Raw genomic sequence first — 17162 nt, 5'->3', positions numbered from 1 at the left:
TTTATTAATAATATATTTTATGAAAAAAATTTTAATTTTGATAGAATTAAAATTTTAAAATTTAAAAATAAAAAATAAATTTATTAATTGTATTATATCTCACTAAAAGAAAATTTTTTTCCTTCCTAAAACCAAGAAGTGTATACATAAATTATAGATAAACAGATTGTCGAAAGATTATAGATGGCTAAATTTGTGGGCTAATGGTAATGGTTCTGCGTACAGTACCATAGAAGGATCACAAGATTGGGTTTGGGCTAGACCCATCAGCCCACCCAAAACCTGCATATGCTCAACTAGGCTACGCCCGCTAGGGTTTACGCTTTGCACTCAAAAAAATTAAATTGAAAAAAACATATATATATAACGATCTGCATTCATTAAGCTCCCTCCCTCCGTCCTCGCGTGCTTCTTCGTCTCCGATTCGTGTTTGTATGTTTCCGTTGCTACTATAATAAGGTCGCAGAGAAAAGCACCGGAAACTAGCCATCATGGTGCACGTCTCTTTTTACCGCAACTGTGAGTTGTATTACTCTCTTTTTATTCTTGATTTACCATACTATGAATTTGGCTGCATTTTCTTTCATCTGCTCTGCCTTTGATTCTGTTGGTTTTCTGATTGCCTTCTCTGTGTTTTCTATTTCTTTTATTTTTAATGAGGGTGCCGTTATAAAGTGTTTTCAGTTGCTTGTGGTTTTTTTTTTTTTGAGTTGGTCTGTGAACTTCTGTCTGTTTGTCTGATTCGCAATTTCGTATTTGATTTGATTTTCAAATTATTTAGCGCCAATTTTTTCTGCGTATATCACTGCATGTTTAGATGCTTCGGTATGATAAACATTACTAAAGTTAGAAGAAAAACATTGCGGGCAAAATAATAGGAATATTAGCTTAGACTCCCAGTACCTGCCCACATATGCAGTATGACAAAGTTTGAGATCACAGCAATATAAGTGGAGGTTTTATTTGTTCTCTCAAATGTTCATAAATACTTGTTTCCAAATCGAATGGGCATATTAACACAGACGCACACGCACACGCACACACACACACACACACACAGAGAGAGACTTGTTTTCTAATAGTGATACAATCATTCTAGTTTCTATGCTGTTATTCGGGTTGATTGTAATACTTACTGGGGATCACAACTTCTGTCATTTAGTTAAACTACTCTGTGTTTGTCAATAGATGGGAAAACCTTCAAGAAACCAAGACGTCCCTATGAGAAGGAGCGTTTGGATGCTGAGTTGAAGCTTGTTGGAGAGTATGGGCTCCGTTGTAAGAGAGAGCTTTGGAGGGTTCAGTATGCATTGAGCCGCATTCGTAATGCAGCAAGAATGCTTCTCACCCTTGATGAAAAAAACCCACGACGTATTTTTGAGGGTGAAGCCCTTCTCAGGAGGATGAATAGGTATGGACTTTTAGATGAGAGTCAGAACAAACTTGATTATGTGTTGGCCTTGACTGTGGAGAACTTTCTTGAGCGCCGTCTCCAAACTCTCGTGTTCAAGTCAGGGATGGCCAAGTCAATCCATCATGCCAGAGTGCTTATCAGGCAAAGGCACATTAGGTATAAACATGCATTATACCTTTGGATAGTCTAGCTTTTGTGTTCTTTATTATTGGATTGCCCTAACCTATGTTTCATGATTTTTGTCATTAATATATTTATGCTTCTTCTAGTGCATTACATGTGTGTTTGATGTGTCTTCCAACCAACAAGACATAAGGTTTAGCTGTACTTATATTTTCTTATATATATATATATATATATAGAGAGGTTAAGTTGTGCCAGGTTGACATTGCATTTTATTCTCTCTCATTGATCATAAAATTTTGTGCTGAAGTAGAGCTAGAGTCTAGCTACAAAGCAAGAACTCAAGGTGATTTATGAAAATGCAATAAGGAAATAAGTTTCCTCTAGAAGTTTTTTAAATAGCTTATACAGAACTCCTGAAGTGGTCTTGTTTCCTAAAATTTTGGTATAAGGGTCTAACTTGTACATAGCATTGAGGTTGAATGGATATGAATCATATAATGAACTTATTGAGAATAATTTAGCTTGATCTTTAGCTTGGTAACAACTTGATCTTAACTTTTAAGTCTTAAGGAGGTGATTGTGACTTGTGAGTCTTGGACATTAGAGTGCAAGTACTGTCTTTCAGTTGGTAATGTTGGTTGCTGCATCCATGGTAGTGTTGTTTCTATAAAGTGGAGTCTTGTCGTTTATAATCTAGTAGGCATTGAGATTGAAACTAATTTTTTCCAGAAAACACTTTTAGATGCTATAGAAATTAATATGCTGGAGTTGTTATTAGGCTGTTTCAAATTTTATGTTAATGACATGTCAAAATCTACCTATAAATAAATTTTATTTGCTTTCTACCGATGTTTCAAAATGTTGCTTTTCTCCATGGCAACCATAAAAATGCTCTCATTCCTTGATAGTCTTATCTCACTTGCATTTATTTATTTACATTAATTCATTAATTGGTAATAGTGTGGTGTCCCATCAGTGATTTCATTAAGCTTCTATTCACAATGGTAATCTATCTTTGTTCTTGAAATATTGCTGCTTATGTTTTTAAGTTGTCCCTAATGGTTGATGTTTGGTAACATAGTTGTGGTGGTATTATCTACTGAGCCTTTACAGATAGGATCTTTGTCCTTAGATCTTTGTTCTTCTCTGTCTTTAGCAGTGTTGTTCTGTTCAAGATCATACTTGATGAAGTCAGATCCTGCTTTGGTTGGGATGTGAATTAGCTTTGCATTATTTCATGTTTGGTGAATAACTTTCTTTCATCAATTGGTCACTGATATTTCTGCAATTCAAGTTCTGTTGGTCACATTTTTATGTGTCCAAGGTACAGCATCAAATTGCTTTGTATTCACCAATCTCGGTTAATGTTGCATATTCACATTTTCATTTTATCTGTGCACTTGGGAACTTTTTCTGCTGACTTATTGTTTGGTTATCTTGAACCATATATATTTAGTCAGATTTTTCTGACTTGATTTTTGCTTCAATGCACTTGTGAACCCTGGGTTTGATTTATCACATTTTTCAAAAAGCAAGCGACCATTTGACTTTTAAATTTGAGATTTACTAGTTCCATCTGCTTCATAGCTGTTTCCATACATGGAATCCATACTCGTCACTCTCACCAAAGGGGTACTTAATTATATACACAAACCCACACACAATGATGATGATGATGATGTTCTTGGAGTGGATATAAGTATTGCATCATTAATATTAATTTTTGTCTTTCAGGGTAGGGAGACAGGTGGTTAACATTCCCTCTTTTATGGTGAGGGTGGACTCACAAAAGCACATTGATTTCTCACTTACAAGTCCCTTTGGTGGTGGACGCCCTGGCAGAGTGAAGAGAAAGAATCAAAGGGCTGCTAACAAGAAGAGTTCTGGTGGTGATGGGGATGAAGAAGATGAAGAGTGAGCTGTGACGTCCTGCAATAGCAACTAATGGTTTTGTTAGGGAGCATTCCTAAAGAGTTTTTCTTATTGACCTTTCCTTTCATTTTCTGTCATTATATGATGGCTTTTTGAGGAGCTTTAATGTTAGCAAGCAATTCTGATTCTTTTTTTGTTCTTTTTTTGCCAGTTAATTAGTTGCTTTGTTATTGTTGATGGTCTAAGATGGCCTGGCTTGAAGTGAAGTCTTTTCTTTTAATTTTTTTGTTGGTGAATGGTGTAGGGTTCATTTATCAGTAGAATGAGTGCCGAGCTTGGGGATGGGGTGCTGGCGCCTGCCATTGATCGATTAGTGCCTCGTTTCACAGGGTCTTGTGGTTTGTTTTGTGTTCCTCGCTAAACTAGTTTACTAGTCTCATTCCAAGTTTTCATGAAAAGTTACCAATTTCCGCAGCTTATAGGTTATAGCTACTATTCAAGACCTTTAGGACTTTTTTGACGTAAGGTGTGCATTTTAAGCGTAAGATGAGTTTTTTTTTAAATTTGTAGAACTTCACTTTTTGAACAAATTATCGGATTTTAGAAGTTGTGATAGATAATAATTTTTTGTTATCCTGACCATCCTTAATAGTTTATACTTATCATTACTTAGAAAGTTAAGGCAACCATATTTTTAGCATCAAGTCTAATTTTAGCTTCTTCCCCATGAGAAATTGCAGCTGCTATTGTGATGGACTCCAGCGATTTATTTGCAGGCTGGGCAGCAAATTCATATAGAATGATTGAACCAGTCATTGATTTTATGCTCCTCTTCCCCATCTTTCTAATCTTCTTTGAACAAATGAACTAGTCATTGTCTGATTGGTTCACCAATATTGTTAATTAGATTGAGTTAACTTCAAGTTTGACCAATTCCCTCTTTCTAATCTGCTTTTAATAGATGAATCAGTCACTGTCGGATTAGCTTACCAGTCGTATTAATTAGATCAAATTAACTTTCAGTTTTAACAAACTAATTAGATTAAACTCTAATTAGATTTTTTTTTTCTCAAAAGATAAACTTTTCATTAGAGTAAGCAATACAGTCCCAAAGATAAAAGCTAGAGATTACAAGATCTAAACCCTAAACTAATACAGCTAAAAACTAAAGCCTCTAGGGATCAGAAAAGAATCAAGTTTGATGGAATAAAGAAACCCTAGAGACCTGCATAAAGAGACTTGACCCAATACATAGACTCGGTTCATCTCCTTAGCAGCGCTCTCCTAGTCATCGGAAGGCTGTCCATTGAGATTGCCATCGACTGGCTATCAAACTCTCCATCAACAAGTCAAACCAGGTAAAGAAACATACTGAAACGACCAAGAGAAGGCCAAGAAAGGAGTCATTCAAAGTCGAAGTAAAGTCCCGTCAAACCCTTAAAAATATGAACCGCAAAAACAGTTATCGACGTTGTGTCTAAATATTACGTTGTATTTAAACGTTATAGGAAAAGAGAACTTTTTCAATCAACTCTAAACTCCATCGTTGACGTTTAGAGAGACCTTCTTCAGCATATCAATAACAAAAGCAAAAGAAGAAAAAGCTCTCTCCTCAAAAACAGGAGAGAGAAAAAACTTAACTCTAATTAGATTAAACTTTACAATGAGTCCCCATGTTATTTCTAGATTTTCTTGCTTTTGCACCGTGGGCCTTACGTATTTAGAGCTCTCATGCAAGGCTTAAAGTCTATTGGTTGTATAAAAAATAATGATAATAATAATTGCATTGAGCCAAATATGGCTAAACCCTTGAGCCAAGTGAATGAATGAGCATAATTTTAGACCTACTTCTATGATGGAAATAGTTGTTGGATTGGATGGTGGACCCGCATCTAAGAAATAATCTTCATTCTCAAAAAAAAAGAAAAAAAAAAGGGGAATTCCTTCAACTTGGATGGCAACCAATATCAGAAAGCAATCACACACCCACAACTTGAGTCCCATCAATTCTAACCCAATTAAACCAGCAATGAGAGTTCCCTTCTTCCCATTCTATCTCTCATCTTTGCCTTTCAAGGACATTCTTTAACTCTATTGTCACATCATCAATGCTTTACTTTGATTGCCAAAATTAAATTTATTATATTTTTCTTAAAATTTTATTATATTTTTTTCTTCAAAATTTATAGAATACCCATTATTCCATATGATAATCCTCTAAAAATGAAGTTCACTTTTCCCTATTAAAATAATTAGTTAGCTTAGGCATTTAAAATTTCAAGAAATGAGAATATATGTTGGAGAGTTTGGATTTTTCCCATTTTTCATCCAATCAAATTTGAGAAATGAGAATATATAAAAGAAAGAAAGCAAGCAAGCAATCTCCATCTGCATTGAAATTTGAAAGCTCTGTATTGATGTGGGATATTTTTTTTTTCAAGTGCATAATTGAAAGGCAATAGTGAATGATACATACAAGAAAAAAAGCAGAAACACATAACTATCAAAGCCAGGCTGTGGCTGTGGCTGTGGCTGTGTCTGTGTCTCAACTTTCGTACACGAAGCTTTTCTTTTTGCTTGCTTTTCACTTGTTTTTGTGGTTTTGGAATTCCGATATTGAATCTCTCTCTCTCTCTCTCAAAACGACACCTTTTAATTGCTTCATTATTTATCTTTCTTTTGTTTGGGATTTTAAGCCTCAGCTGTTCTTTTCATCTTTCTCAATGAATAATATCTTTCCTTTCCTTTCCTTTCATTTCCTTCATCATTTGGGACTTGCCTCCTCCTTCACCCAATCCAATTCTGCAATTTCCCTGTCGCTACCAAGAAATTATTCTTCAAAGATATTTTTATTTTCATTTTTACTTATATCCAAATAAGTCTAATTTAAATTTTTTAACTAATTAAATTCTCGTAATTCTTACTAAAAGTTAAAAAAAATTCTAATATAATATAATATTTTTTTAATTTGAAACATCAAAAATTTAATATTTTAATTAATATAATTATTAAACATCAAAAATTTAATAATTTTTAATTTATATGTTAATTATAATATAAAAAATAAATATTTTAAAACATTTTAAAATAAAAAATAAAAAATTATTTTATTAAATTTCAGAATAAATAATAAAATATGAATAAGTAATAGTGTTATTTATAAAAACATTTTTGGAGATTATCATCATCAACAAATTGATATTGCTATTTTAAAAGGTCATTAAAATATTATATATTTTTTATTCAATCAAACCCTTTGAATTAAATATTTATAAATTTTAATTTAATTTGTTTATTAAACGATCTAAAAATTAGGATCGAAGTTAACTTATTTAATAAACTAATTAAATCAATCTAAATTTTTATTAAATCCAAAATCATTTCAAATAGTTTATAAAACAGTGATTTATTTATACAGTTAAGATATTTTTAAAAAGTTTTTTTTTAAATATGTATGAATTAATTTTTTAATGATATTATTAAAAATATATATATATATGAAGTAGGATAATATAATTCCAGTTTGATTGAGTTTTCAAGGGAGATTTGCAGACTGTGCTCTTCCATTAAAGCTTGTTTTTGTTTTCCAACAGAAATTAAAAAATTGTGAGTTTACTACCCATCTAATTCCAACATATGGACAACCTTATTTTGACCAAAACAACTAATTGCATATACTAAAAAATAAATAAAAACTATTAAAAAAAGTTACTACCCATCATTTGTCTGCCATTGAAGAGTAGAAGTCTCGTCCAGGTTGAATATTCACTACCTAAAAAAAGAAAATAAATAAATAATGCTCAGGAAAAAAAAAATTGTCTATCAAATAGAGAAGGGGTTCTATTTTAAAGTAGCAATTCTAAAACGACAGCAAGTAAAATGTAAATCCTTTAAGCCCAGCTAATAATTCACCATCTGGCAAACTGAATCTACATGTATGGAGATGGGCATGGCGGACAACGCATTGCCTCATCGGCATTCCACCATCATGTGGGCCCTAAATTCTTTTTTTTTTTAAAAGGATATGGAAGTTTAGGTTAGTTGGAGCAGTGGCCTCACCTGCCTCCATTATTATTATTTTAGCTTTGGGCGATAAAGCCAAAGGTGGGCCCTTTCCGCTTTCCTCGCGTACTGCACCATCATATCCTCTCTAAACCATTTGTCACCATCACTTGCTATTATTGACCAAATTACCCAAATTCTTAGTTTTTCTTTTACGAAAACGATAAATTTATTTTAAATTATAGAAAATATTTTTTAAAAAATCAATTTTTTAAATTTAAATTTGTTCTTAATTATAATTATATTTAAATAAAATCGAATAAAATTAATAAAATGTAGTTGATATTTTAAATTATAGTAGTAATAGCTATATTTAATATTTTAATGATAATTTATAAATAAATGTAAATTAAATATAAAATTTAATATTTTTAATTTTATTATATATAAGTTGAGAGGGGCTAATTGGCTTTCTGGTAGGATACAAGCGGGTGTACACCCAAAAATTTTTATAAATAAAAAAGTTATTTTGTACACTTTAATAATTTTGTTAACATTTATATATAATTTTATTTTTAATTAAAATTAGATAACAAAGTAAATTATATTTTTAAAAAATTATATAAAATATATTTTTTTGAAATAGAGACTAAAAATTGAAATCGAAGATTGAAAATGGAGAAAATAAATTTTAAAATTTTTCAAAATTACTCGAATGCATTTATCAAATTAAAGCTATGAATCTCATATAAAATATTTTTAAAAATAAGTTATTTACAAAAAATAAAAATAAAGAAAGTATTAGTTTATGTTAAATTTAGAATTAAATTGGTCAAAATCTTTAATTCACAAATCTAAGTGTAGTTGAGTCGGTCATGGGTCTCCCCTCATTAAATAAGGATGGAAAGAGGCTGCACAAACTGTTTCTCTTAGTCTTTTGGAATTGAAAAAGATAGAATGGAGAAAATATATAATTATGAGGCTGATGATTAAATTGCAAGTTAAAAATTGAGAATTTTTATTAAAAATTAAAACAATACATAAAAAAAATTGAAAAATATGTATAAAAATCTCAAATTTTATATTTTTTATAAATGTATTTTTAGTATTTATAAAAATAAAAACATTATATAATATTTTTAATTTCTCTCTATAGTTTAAAGGCTTTTTCGCTAAAGAATAATTTTTTAATAATTATAAATCTCGCTTAATTGAATTTTTATATCAAAATAATTTAAATTAATTAATTATATCATGTAATTATGGCAAATAATTTTATAAGATGTTAAGTGATAGATCTTTTACTGTTGTAATAAAGAAAGATAAATTATTTTTTAGATATAAATTCAATTAATCTTTTATATTTTCAGTCATGAGTTAAATAAATCTAATTTAAAATTTTAGATAAATTAAATTCTCTGTTATTTAAAAATCTAATAAATTTTAAAAAATATAATATTATTTTTTTATAATTATATGATAAAATTTTATTTTATAATTTTAAAAAATATTTAGTATATCTATATATTTTTTAAAATTTTTATATTAATTAAAATATTAAATCGTTTATATTTTAAATTATAAAAAATAATATTATATTATGTTGAAACAATATACTCTTCAAATGATCCATTCGCACTTTCTAGAATTCTTTGAATCTAATGAGCCACTGTCTCTTAACCCTTCATCAAAAACCATTTAAGAACCGGAGGATTGAACTTCTCAAAAACTTGCAATAAACACCAAGAACAAGCAATAGAAACACGAACACAGACAACCTGAAAAACAAACTTATGCTCCTAGGAATTTCAGATGAAGGAGGAAACCTAGGGATGACCGACAGAGTTACTGGTGGAGAGAACTTGTCTCAAGAAAAAGACAAGACAGAGAGAAAGTTTCCCTCTCTTATCAGAAGAAGAATTGATAATTAGAAGTATATATTTGCATTTTTAAATTAATTTTCTTGAAAGTAGAACAATTTATTTTCTTAAATTTTATCGATTTTATTAATTTATTCTTTAATTTTTTTATATTTTCTCAAAAATATACAGGGAGAAGGGTATTTAGGACCGAAAAAGTCTCACGTAGTCCCAAAGCAAAGATAAGCTTCTTGCCCATATCGGTACCAATAAAAAGGCCAAAATATGGAAAAAAATAAAAATAAAAATAAAAATTGAATATATAGTGAGGAATATTTTTACTTTCTACATTTCATCATTTTAAATTAAAAATTAGATAAGGGTGAGGGGGCACTAGGATAATTTCAACAAATTGAAAAAGGTAAATAGCGGCAAAAATGAAAATCCAAAATTAGTTTCAATTTTATACTTTTCTCCTACCGCTTTCCTTTTTCCTTTTTTGAACCCCTACTATTTCTTTTTCTTTCCATCTACACCCCCTACCCCTCCGGCTAACTACAGGAAGAGTTCAGATTGCAACAAGGCATAGTAGTTAGCATTAGCGTCTTCAAGTTCCCACAAACCATCACAGAGGGAGAATCCATCTTCTCCACTGAACCCATTTCCACTATTACTAAGATTTTCTCCATAGCCATCGTCACCACCGCCAAAAGCTTGTGTGTTCGGAATCCCAAGTTCGTCATCAGAAGCTTCAAGAAGGTGCCTTATAACTCTTTCCTTATCATCTTCCTCATCCTCCTTCAAGAAGGTAGAAGAAGACGAAGATGGGCAGTCTTCTACGGTGGTGGTAGGGTTTTCTTGGTAAATTCCGGTGGTTTGACAAGAGAGAGGGTCATCGAAGGTAGAGTCAGAGGAGAGTTCTTGCTGAAGGGTAGTGATGAGAGAAGAGAGGTCTTGGGGAGGCTCATCTTCTTCTTCATCGAGAAGAGAGAGTATGTGGTTATATGACTTATGGCGCTTATTAGTTTCATCAACAACATCATCTTCTATTTGAGCTTCATCTCTAAGGCGCTTGGATGGTGTCTCCGCCATTAGAGAGATGGAGATGCTTAATAGCAGAGAGACAGAGAATGAGAAATGGAAGCAAAGAGAAAGGATGAGGAGAGAGAAGGGGATGGAAAGGGTTATATAGAGAGGAGTAAAGTGGAGTTTCGGTCAAATGAGTGAAATAACAAATTAAAAGTTATTTAATGCGATTTTTTAATGTTAGAGAGAGAGAGAGAGAGAGAGAGAGAGAGAGAAGATGCTTAAAAAAAGACGGGGAGAAAAGTTAGAGCTCCTCGTGAGTTGGTGCACATTGAAATTATGACCGTCGGATGGGAGATTGACGATGGAGCGGAGAAACTATATAATTAAACAGTAACTTTTTTTTTTGCAGTAATATCCTACCAATATAGTATAATATAATATAAAATAATAAAATAATATAATGAAAATATTTATTAATTATTTTTAAATGAGTATTTAGAATATTTAATAAAATTTAATATTTTAAAATAGATATAATAAAAAATAATAAAAAATTATTTTGACCAATGAATTATTAATTTACTTAAAATAATAATTTAAAAATTATATTTAAAAGCTAAAGTTACTGTAGAAACTGTCCCTCTTGACTGTACGAGAAACCAGGGAGTAGTATTCTAATAAAGGCAGTAGCGGTGATGAGTTATTGCTGAGGCGGGTTGTACGATCTCTTCAAAAACTGCTTCATTGTGGTGGTCCCCATCTCCCTCCTTTTTTATTTAAAAATATATATATATATATTCGGATCTGATGTTTAAATAATAAAAAAATACAAAAAAAAAAAAACTATTTGATTTACAATTTATCACTGATAATCATTTAATTTCTATATTTTAAATTTAATTATTTAATATAAGAAAAAGATTTTAATAATAAAGCCTTTAAAAAATTGTCGTTAATTAGGATCCTTAATTTTTATTTCTGTTCATTTCCGTTAAGTAGTTTTTTAGATGATCATCATAAAAAAATAAAAAATATTTTTGTTATTAATTATTTTTTCAATTTTAAAATTCATTTAACCTTTCTTTTTATAAAAAAAATCAACAATTGAGAAAATTATTCTTTTATGCTAATAATTTAAAAAAATAAAATAAATTGTAAAAAAAAAGGTCTAGTTAGTCTCGGCTGCAAGGCGATCCTAATTTGATTTGAATAATCAAAATTAACGGCTTCAATCTGTGGAACAAGATCAAGTTGTATGATTTAGTTGAGTTCTGTTTTCGTTTGTCAATCCAGCTTTTGACTTTCCCCCCCCCCCCCCCCCCTTTGATTTGAATCAAAAGTCTGAATCGAAGTTGTCCGTTCTACTTCTATTCCATTTAGTTACAATCCCACATCACGCTAAGATGATTTTGGTCCAATTCTAAATCGGAATTGAAAATATTTATTAAAAAATAAAATACTTTCATTTATTATCCAGGTTTCAGCCACTAATTTTTACAACAGTAAATACTGTATTACTCGCAGTTTGATTTAAAAAATAATATTAAACGAATTTTATTTTTGAACTTAATTATTTATAAATTTATAATTTGACAAGTGATATGAAAGGAAAAGATACAAAGATAGTGCGTCACTTTGATTAACGGTTAAAGCCTCGCTCTAATTGGTTATAGCCTTTAGCGATATACAGCGTTAAAGGACATAAATGTACTTACATCTTTTATTTTTTTAATACCACGATTAAATAACAAAAATATTTTTTTAACAAAGTATATTTTTTATGCACAATTTTTTTTTCATTAATGCTCATCCCATAGCATTTAACGAGAGTAGGTGGGCTAAATATAAATGAGCTAAAAATAGAATAAAAGTCCAAATAAATAAAAGTAAAATTAAAATGGAAATAAAATTAAATTAACTCAGGTTAATTCTAAATTAAACTAAATTTAAAAAATTAAATTTAAACGGATTAAATTAAAAAAAAATAAGTATTAACTACACCGCATGAATTTATTCGTTGAACTAAAAAAACTATATTTTTATTGAAAAAAATCATCTGTCATAATTGTAAATAAATCAGTGATCAAGTCTTACCATTCTTAGCATAGCATGATTTTAGGATATAATTGAGAGCACAATCAAAGGTTTAATTGTTCATATTATGTACTATATAAACCCTGTAACCTACTACACAAAGTGTAAGAAAATAAAAACAGTTTTCTTCCTATAATTTCAAGATGGTATCAGAGCAGGTTTCTGTCTAAAATATAGCCATCCTGCAATCATCCTTTACCAAATACCTTTCCCGACCTTCCCTCACCAAACCAGCTTATCAGATACCTTTCCCGACTTTTTCCTCACCAAAACAACAATGGCCAACCTACCCAACCCGGCTGACCATCAATCCCAGGCAATCATTGATCCAATAGCCGACCTGTCACAAAAACTCTTCCAATTAATTCAGAATAGCCAAAATGGAAATCAGAAATCAGCAAACCAATTTACTCTTGATTCAGCGCAGCCACCGTTCGACATAAAATTGAATGACTCCAATTATGTTGTTTGGGCAAAGATGATGGAGATGTTTGTAACGACCCGAAAATCGGACCGCTACCGGCGCTAGGATCCAGGTCGGCTTAAGGCCGCCGGGACCCGTAGCAAGCCTGACATATAACCTGTAAACCTGTATAATCCCATACATGATCAACAACATGCATAAAAATTTAAACTTTTCTGTCATTCATTTCTCATACACCAAACTCAACCTGTGCATGCACTAAAACATAATCATAAACTTGACCCCTCTGTGAGATCTCATCAATGCCCCAATGGGCGATATACATGCGTTGAGTTGGCTAACATCTGTATCATCAAATATCTAAGATCATGCATCAACAAGGGATTACAATACTCATAGGGTCAAGCACATCTATAACCTCAATATACCTCATTACATAACATACTGTAATGTCTTACATTACATCATAGTACAATTGTCATGTCCACAATCTAGCTATTACATAGACATACTTCAAAACTCTGGCTAACCTCCTGGTCTACCCTGTACCTGCACATCTGGGGTTAGGGGAGAGGGGTGAGCTACAAAGCCCAGTGAGCAGAATAGTGAAATCATATATTAAAATTTCATGCTTTTATGAAATGCAACACATCACAATAAATCACATCTCGGATGGTATTGTCACCAATAGTCCTCTACATAGTCCAACTGTGCCGGGACGTAGAATGGGTACAACCGGTCTTTCTCTTAATATAACATATCATACAGTCCAACTGTGCCAGGGACGTAGAATGGGTACAACCTGGACTTTCTCTTACATCGTGCCAGGGACGTAGAATGGATACAATCTGGACTTCCATACCATATCATGCCGTAACATCATCATACCATATGAGGACTAAAGGATCATCCAATAACCAATCCACATCAACATCATAAATGCAATGCAACATATTCGTGAATACTAATGCAAACAACCTACTATATCTCATGGCATTCATGATGCATAGATCATGCTCGAAATTCATATTTCATTTAATTTAAAACTTAAGGTTTATTCCACTCACCTCTGGCTAGCTCTGACAAACTCTGTAGCAGCTGGCTCACTGCTGGGGTCCTCGGTTCCTCGGGTCCGAACCTACACAGGTGGACTCCAATGAGGGACCAAACATACATAAACATAACTCTAATATACTCCCCAAAAACCCCCCTAAAACATCATAAAACAACTACATAAAAACATGTAAGAAATGGCTGGACAGGGCACTTTCGGCGGCAGGTTCGGCGGCCAAAAGTCCCTCCAGAGCCGAAAGTCAGGCAGGTTCGGCGGCACCTTCGGCGGCCGAAACTCCCAGACAGAGACGAAAGTCTCTTTTCGGGGGCAACTTCGGCAGCCGAAAGGCCTGCCTCCCCAGCCATGTTCGGCGGCCGAAAGTGCCTTCGGCTGCCGAACCTGGTTTCTGCCAAAGGGCAGAAACTTGGCTCCCTTATGCATTTATGCCTCCAAAACTAACCAATCAAGCATAAACCTATTCTACAACATGCATACACATCATACATCACACCTAGGGGTCTCAACTATCAAATACCCCAACTACAACACTTCAAACATGCCACATTGTTCAAAAACATAACATTTGCTTAAAAACTCATACAACCCTATACATGCCATTCTACCCCATAAAACAACTTAAAACTTACTTAAAACATACAATGAGCTTAAGATCGGCTCTTACCTCTTGAAGATCGAGAGAGAGACGACCTAAACTCGGAGATCCAAGCAAATGAGCTCCTGAGTTCCCAAAGCTCCAAAACTTGTCTTAAATGCTCAAAACTTGCAATGAGAGGTGAAAACTCAAGAAAAATGGAGGAGATTTGGAGAAAGAACACAAGATCTGGGGAGAGGGAGGTCGGAAGCTGGCTGTGGCCGAAAATGGGAGAAAGCTCGCCCATTTCGGCTAAGTGACCCTTTTATAGGTGGCTGGCCAGGCCACGTTCGGGGGCCGAAAGTGCTTCCGCATGCATGCCATGTTCAGCGGCCGAACTTGGGTTTCGGCGGCCGAACCTAGACTTCCCTCACTCATGCTTTCGGGGGCCTAACGTGCCTCCAAAACGCATGCATGTTCGGCGGCCGAACTTGACTTTCGGCGGCCGAACCTTGGTTTTCCTCCAAAGACTTTTCATGCAAAAACTGATTTAATTTTCATACTTAAAACCATGAAATACCTTAAAACATTTTATGAAAACATGTTTCTACCCTACTAGAGGCTTCCGACATCCGAGATTCCACCGGACGGTAGAAATTCCGATACCGGAGTCTAGCCGGGTATTATAATGTTTATCACAGGGGGAAATCAAACCATCTGACTGGGATCCCTCCCCCTCCGGCAGAAACAGACCTCGCAATTTACCTGTGGCAAACTAATGACAGCATTGTCCGAGGATGGCTAATCCAGACGGTAGAGCAGAAGCTCCGTCCAAATTTATTACAACACAAGACAAGCAAAGGGCTCTGAGATGCCCTCAAGATCAGATTCAATGCAAGTAGCAACAAGCTTATCATTTACAAGTTATAGTCTAAAGCATACAAATTAACACAACAAGGAAGCACTCTAAAGGATTTATACAACGATCTTTAGGCCATCTGGGCTGAGATCGATGAAAGACAATCAACCAAAATCGAAAGAGACAACAATATCCTTATCCGGAACCAAGAAATCCAGGATGAACGCCTTTACCTGTTTCTGGCCGGAGTACAGTCGGACCTCGACCCAGTCCGTCGAGAAATTCTCAACGAGGAGCCATTGCCGACCTTGGACAATGCCTACTCTCAACTCCGAGGTGAGAAGTTGCGCGGTGCCATCCACCTTCCTCTTCCATCACCAGCGATATTAGGTTCCGATCTCGTGGGTGCCGGTCTATTGACTAAAAATCGGTCAGACACAGACAAGTCATCACTCCGGGATGACAAATCGGGCATAAAATGCACCTATTGCAGCGGATCTCGACACACCCGGGACGGATGCTTTAAGATCATAGGGTATCCGGAATGGTGGGAGGAAAACAAGACCCGTAAGAAGAAAGGAAGGGGACAAGGAGTAGGGAACATGGCCGCGGTCGCTGCCAGCGGCAACCAAAAGGCCGTCTGCAACAACAATCTGATCGGACAAACAGAAGAAGACTCGAGCGACGGACAGAGCTTAGGGGTTGCAGCGGCGCTATAAGGAGTCGAGAGAGGAGGAGGCACGGGTGTCTCTTATGATCGGGAAGGAGGTATTTTAGGGTTAGAAAGGAGGACAAATGACCTTTCTACCCCTGTCTCTTTAAATAAATCCAAATGTGCCCCTGCTTGTTTCAATTCCTATAAAATTAAATCTCTTGTCCCGGATGTTTTAGATAAGTTTGTTCGTAATCTCAAAACTGAATCGTTAGCCCTTAATTCTATCGGTCATGCTAACAAGGTACAGAATACTAGTGGGTGGATATTTGATTCAGGAGCCACAGACACTATGACCAATGATTCTTCAGATTTTGTTTTGTTAGCCCCACCCTCAAAATCCAATATTCTAAATGCTACCGGTGGCTCCTTTCCGGTCATTGGTGGTGGTACCGTTTCTATAATCCCCACTTTAAATGTCTCGAACAGCCTCTATGTACCTTCCTTATCTTGCAAATTACTCTCTGTCAGTCAGATCACCAAATAGTTAAATTGCAAAGTACTCATGTATCCTCATTTTTGTGTTTTGCAGGATATTCATACGGGCACGGTACTGGGCCGTGGTACTGAGAAAGATGGACTGTACTATAATACCCGGCTAGATTCCGGCATCGGAATCCCTACCTTCCGGCGGAATCTCCGTTGGAATATGGAATTTTGATGATGCCAGAGTTTTCTAGAGGGGTAAAATGTGATTTCTAAAATGATTTTTACTGATTTCTTGGTTTTAAATGAAAAAGAAGTGAGTTTTGAAAAGACAAGACCAAGGAAGTTTTTGCCAGGTTCGGCCGCCGAAAGTGAAGTTCGGCCGCCGAACATGAGTTGGTTTCGGAAGTGCTTTTGGCCTCCGAAAGCTATGTTTGAACAAACCAGGTTCGGCCGCCGAACCTCAAGTTCGGCCGCCGAACATGGGGGTGTTTTGCATGCACGTTAGGCCGCCGAAGGAGGTTTGGCTGGCCACCTATAAAAGCCCCTCAAACCGAAAATGGGCGAGTTTTCTCCCCATTCTCGAGCTCAGGTGAGTTTTGGTCCTCCTTTGGTCGTTTTCATGTTTTTCTCTACCCATCCTTCAAGTTTTCATGAGATCTACCATTTGTTTTGAAGTTTTGAAGTTTTGATCAAGGT

General features: G+C 34.2%; 2 protein-coding genes across 2 annotated transcripts; one reads left to right on the top strand and one right to left on the bottom strand.

Annotated features, from left to right (window-relative positions):
* The first annotated feature begins 346 nt into the window (after positions 1-346).
* On the top strand, positions 347-3692 carry LOC110616320 (40S ribosomal protein S9-2). Its single transcript, XM_021758706.2, has 3 exons — positions 347-519; positions 1189-1570; positions 3275-3692. Exons 1-3 carry the CDS (start codon positions 492-494, stop codon positions 3456-3458), a joined length of 594 nt encoding a protein of 197 aa, XP_021614398.1. The 5' UTR covers positions 347-491; the 3' UTR covers positions 3459-3692.
* A 5877-nt stretch (positions 3693-9569) lies between these two features.
* Positions 9570-10442, bottom strand: LOC110614483. Its single transcript, XM_021756032.2, has one exon. The coding sequence runs from the start codon at positions 10363-10365 to the stop codon at positions 9829-9831; it is 537 nt and encodes a 178-aa protein (XP_021611724.1). The 5' UTR covers positions 10366-10442; the 3' UTR covers positions 9570-9828.
* Positions 10443-17162: the final 6720 nt, after the last annotated feature.

Source organism: Manihot esculenta, chromosome 5 (assembly GCF_001659605.2).
Source record: "Manihot esculenta cultivar AM560-2 chromosome 5, M.esculenta_v8, whole genome shotgun sequence".
Taxonomy (NCBI): Eukaryota; Viridiplantae; Streptophyta; class Magnoliopsida; order Malpighiales; family Euphorbiaceae; genus Manihot; species Manihot esculenta.
Note: the sequence above shows the minus strand (reverse complement) of the source record. Positions and strands in the feature narration are given on the sequence as shown.

What these genes read in the sequence shown, in the direction of transcription:
- LOC110616320 (XM_021758706.2), top strand. Translation starts at nt 492, where the DNA reads ATGGTGCACGTCTCTTTTTACCGCAACT. An exon ending in CGTCTCTTTTTACCGCAACT is followed by an intron (nt 520 to 1,188) that starts GTGAGTTGTATT and finishes GTTTGTCAATAG; the next exon opens with ATGGGAAAACCTTCAAGAAA. An exon ending in ATCAGGCAAAGGCACATTAG is followed by an intron (nt 1,571 to 3,274) that starts GTATAAACATGC and finishes TTTGTCTTTCAG; the next exon opens with GGTAGGGAGACAGGTGGTTA.
- LOC110614483 (XM_021756032.2), bottom strand. Translation starts at nt 10,365, where the DNA reads ATGGCGGAGACACCATCCAAGCGCCTTAGAGATGAAGCTCAAATAGAA.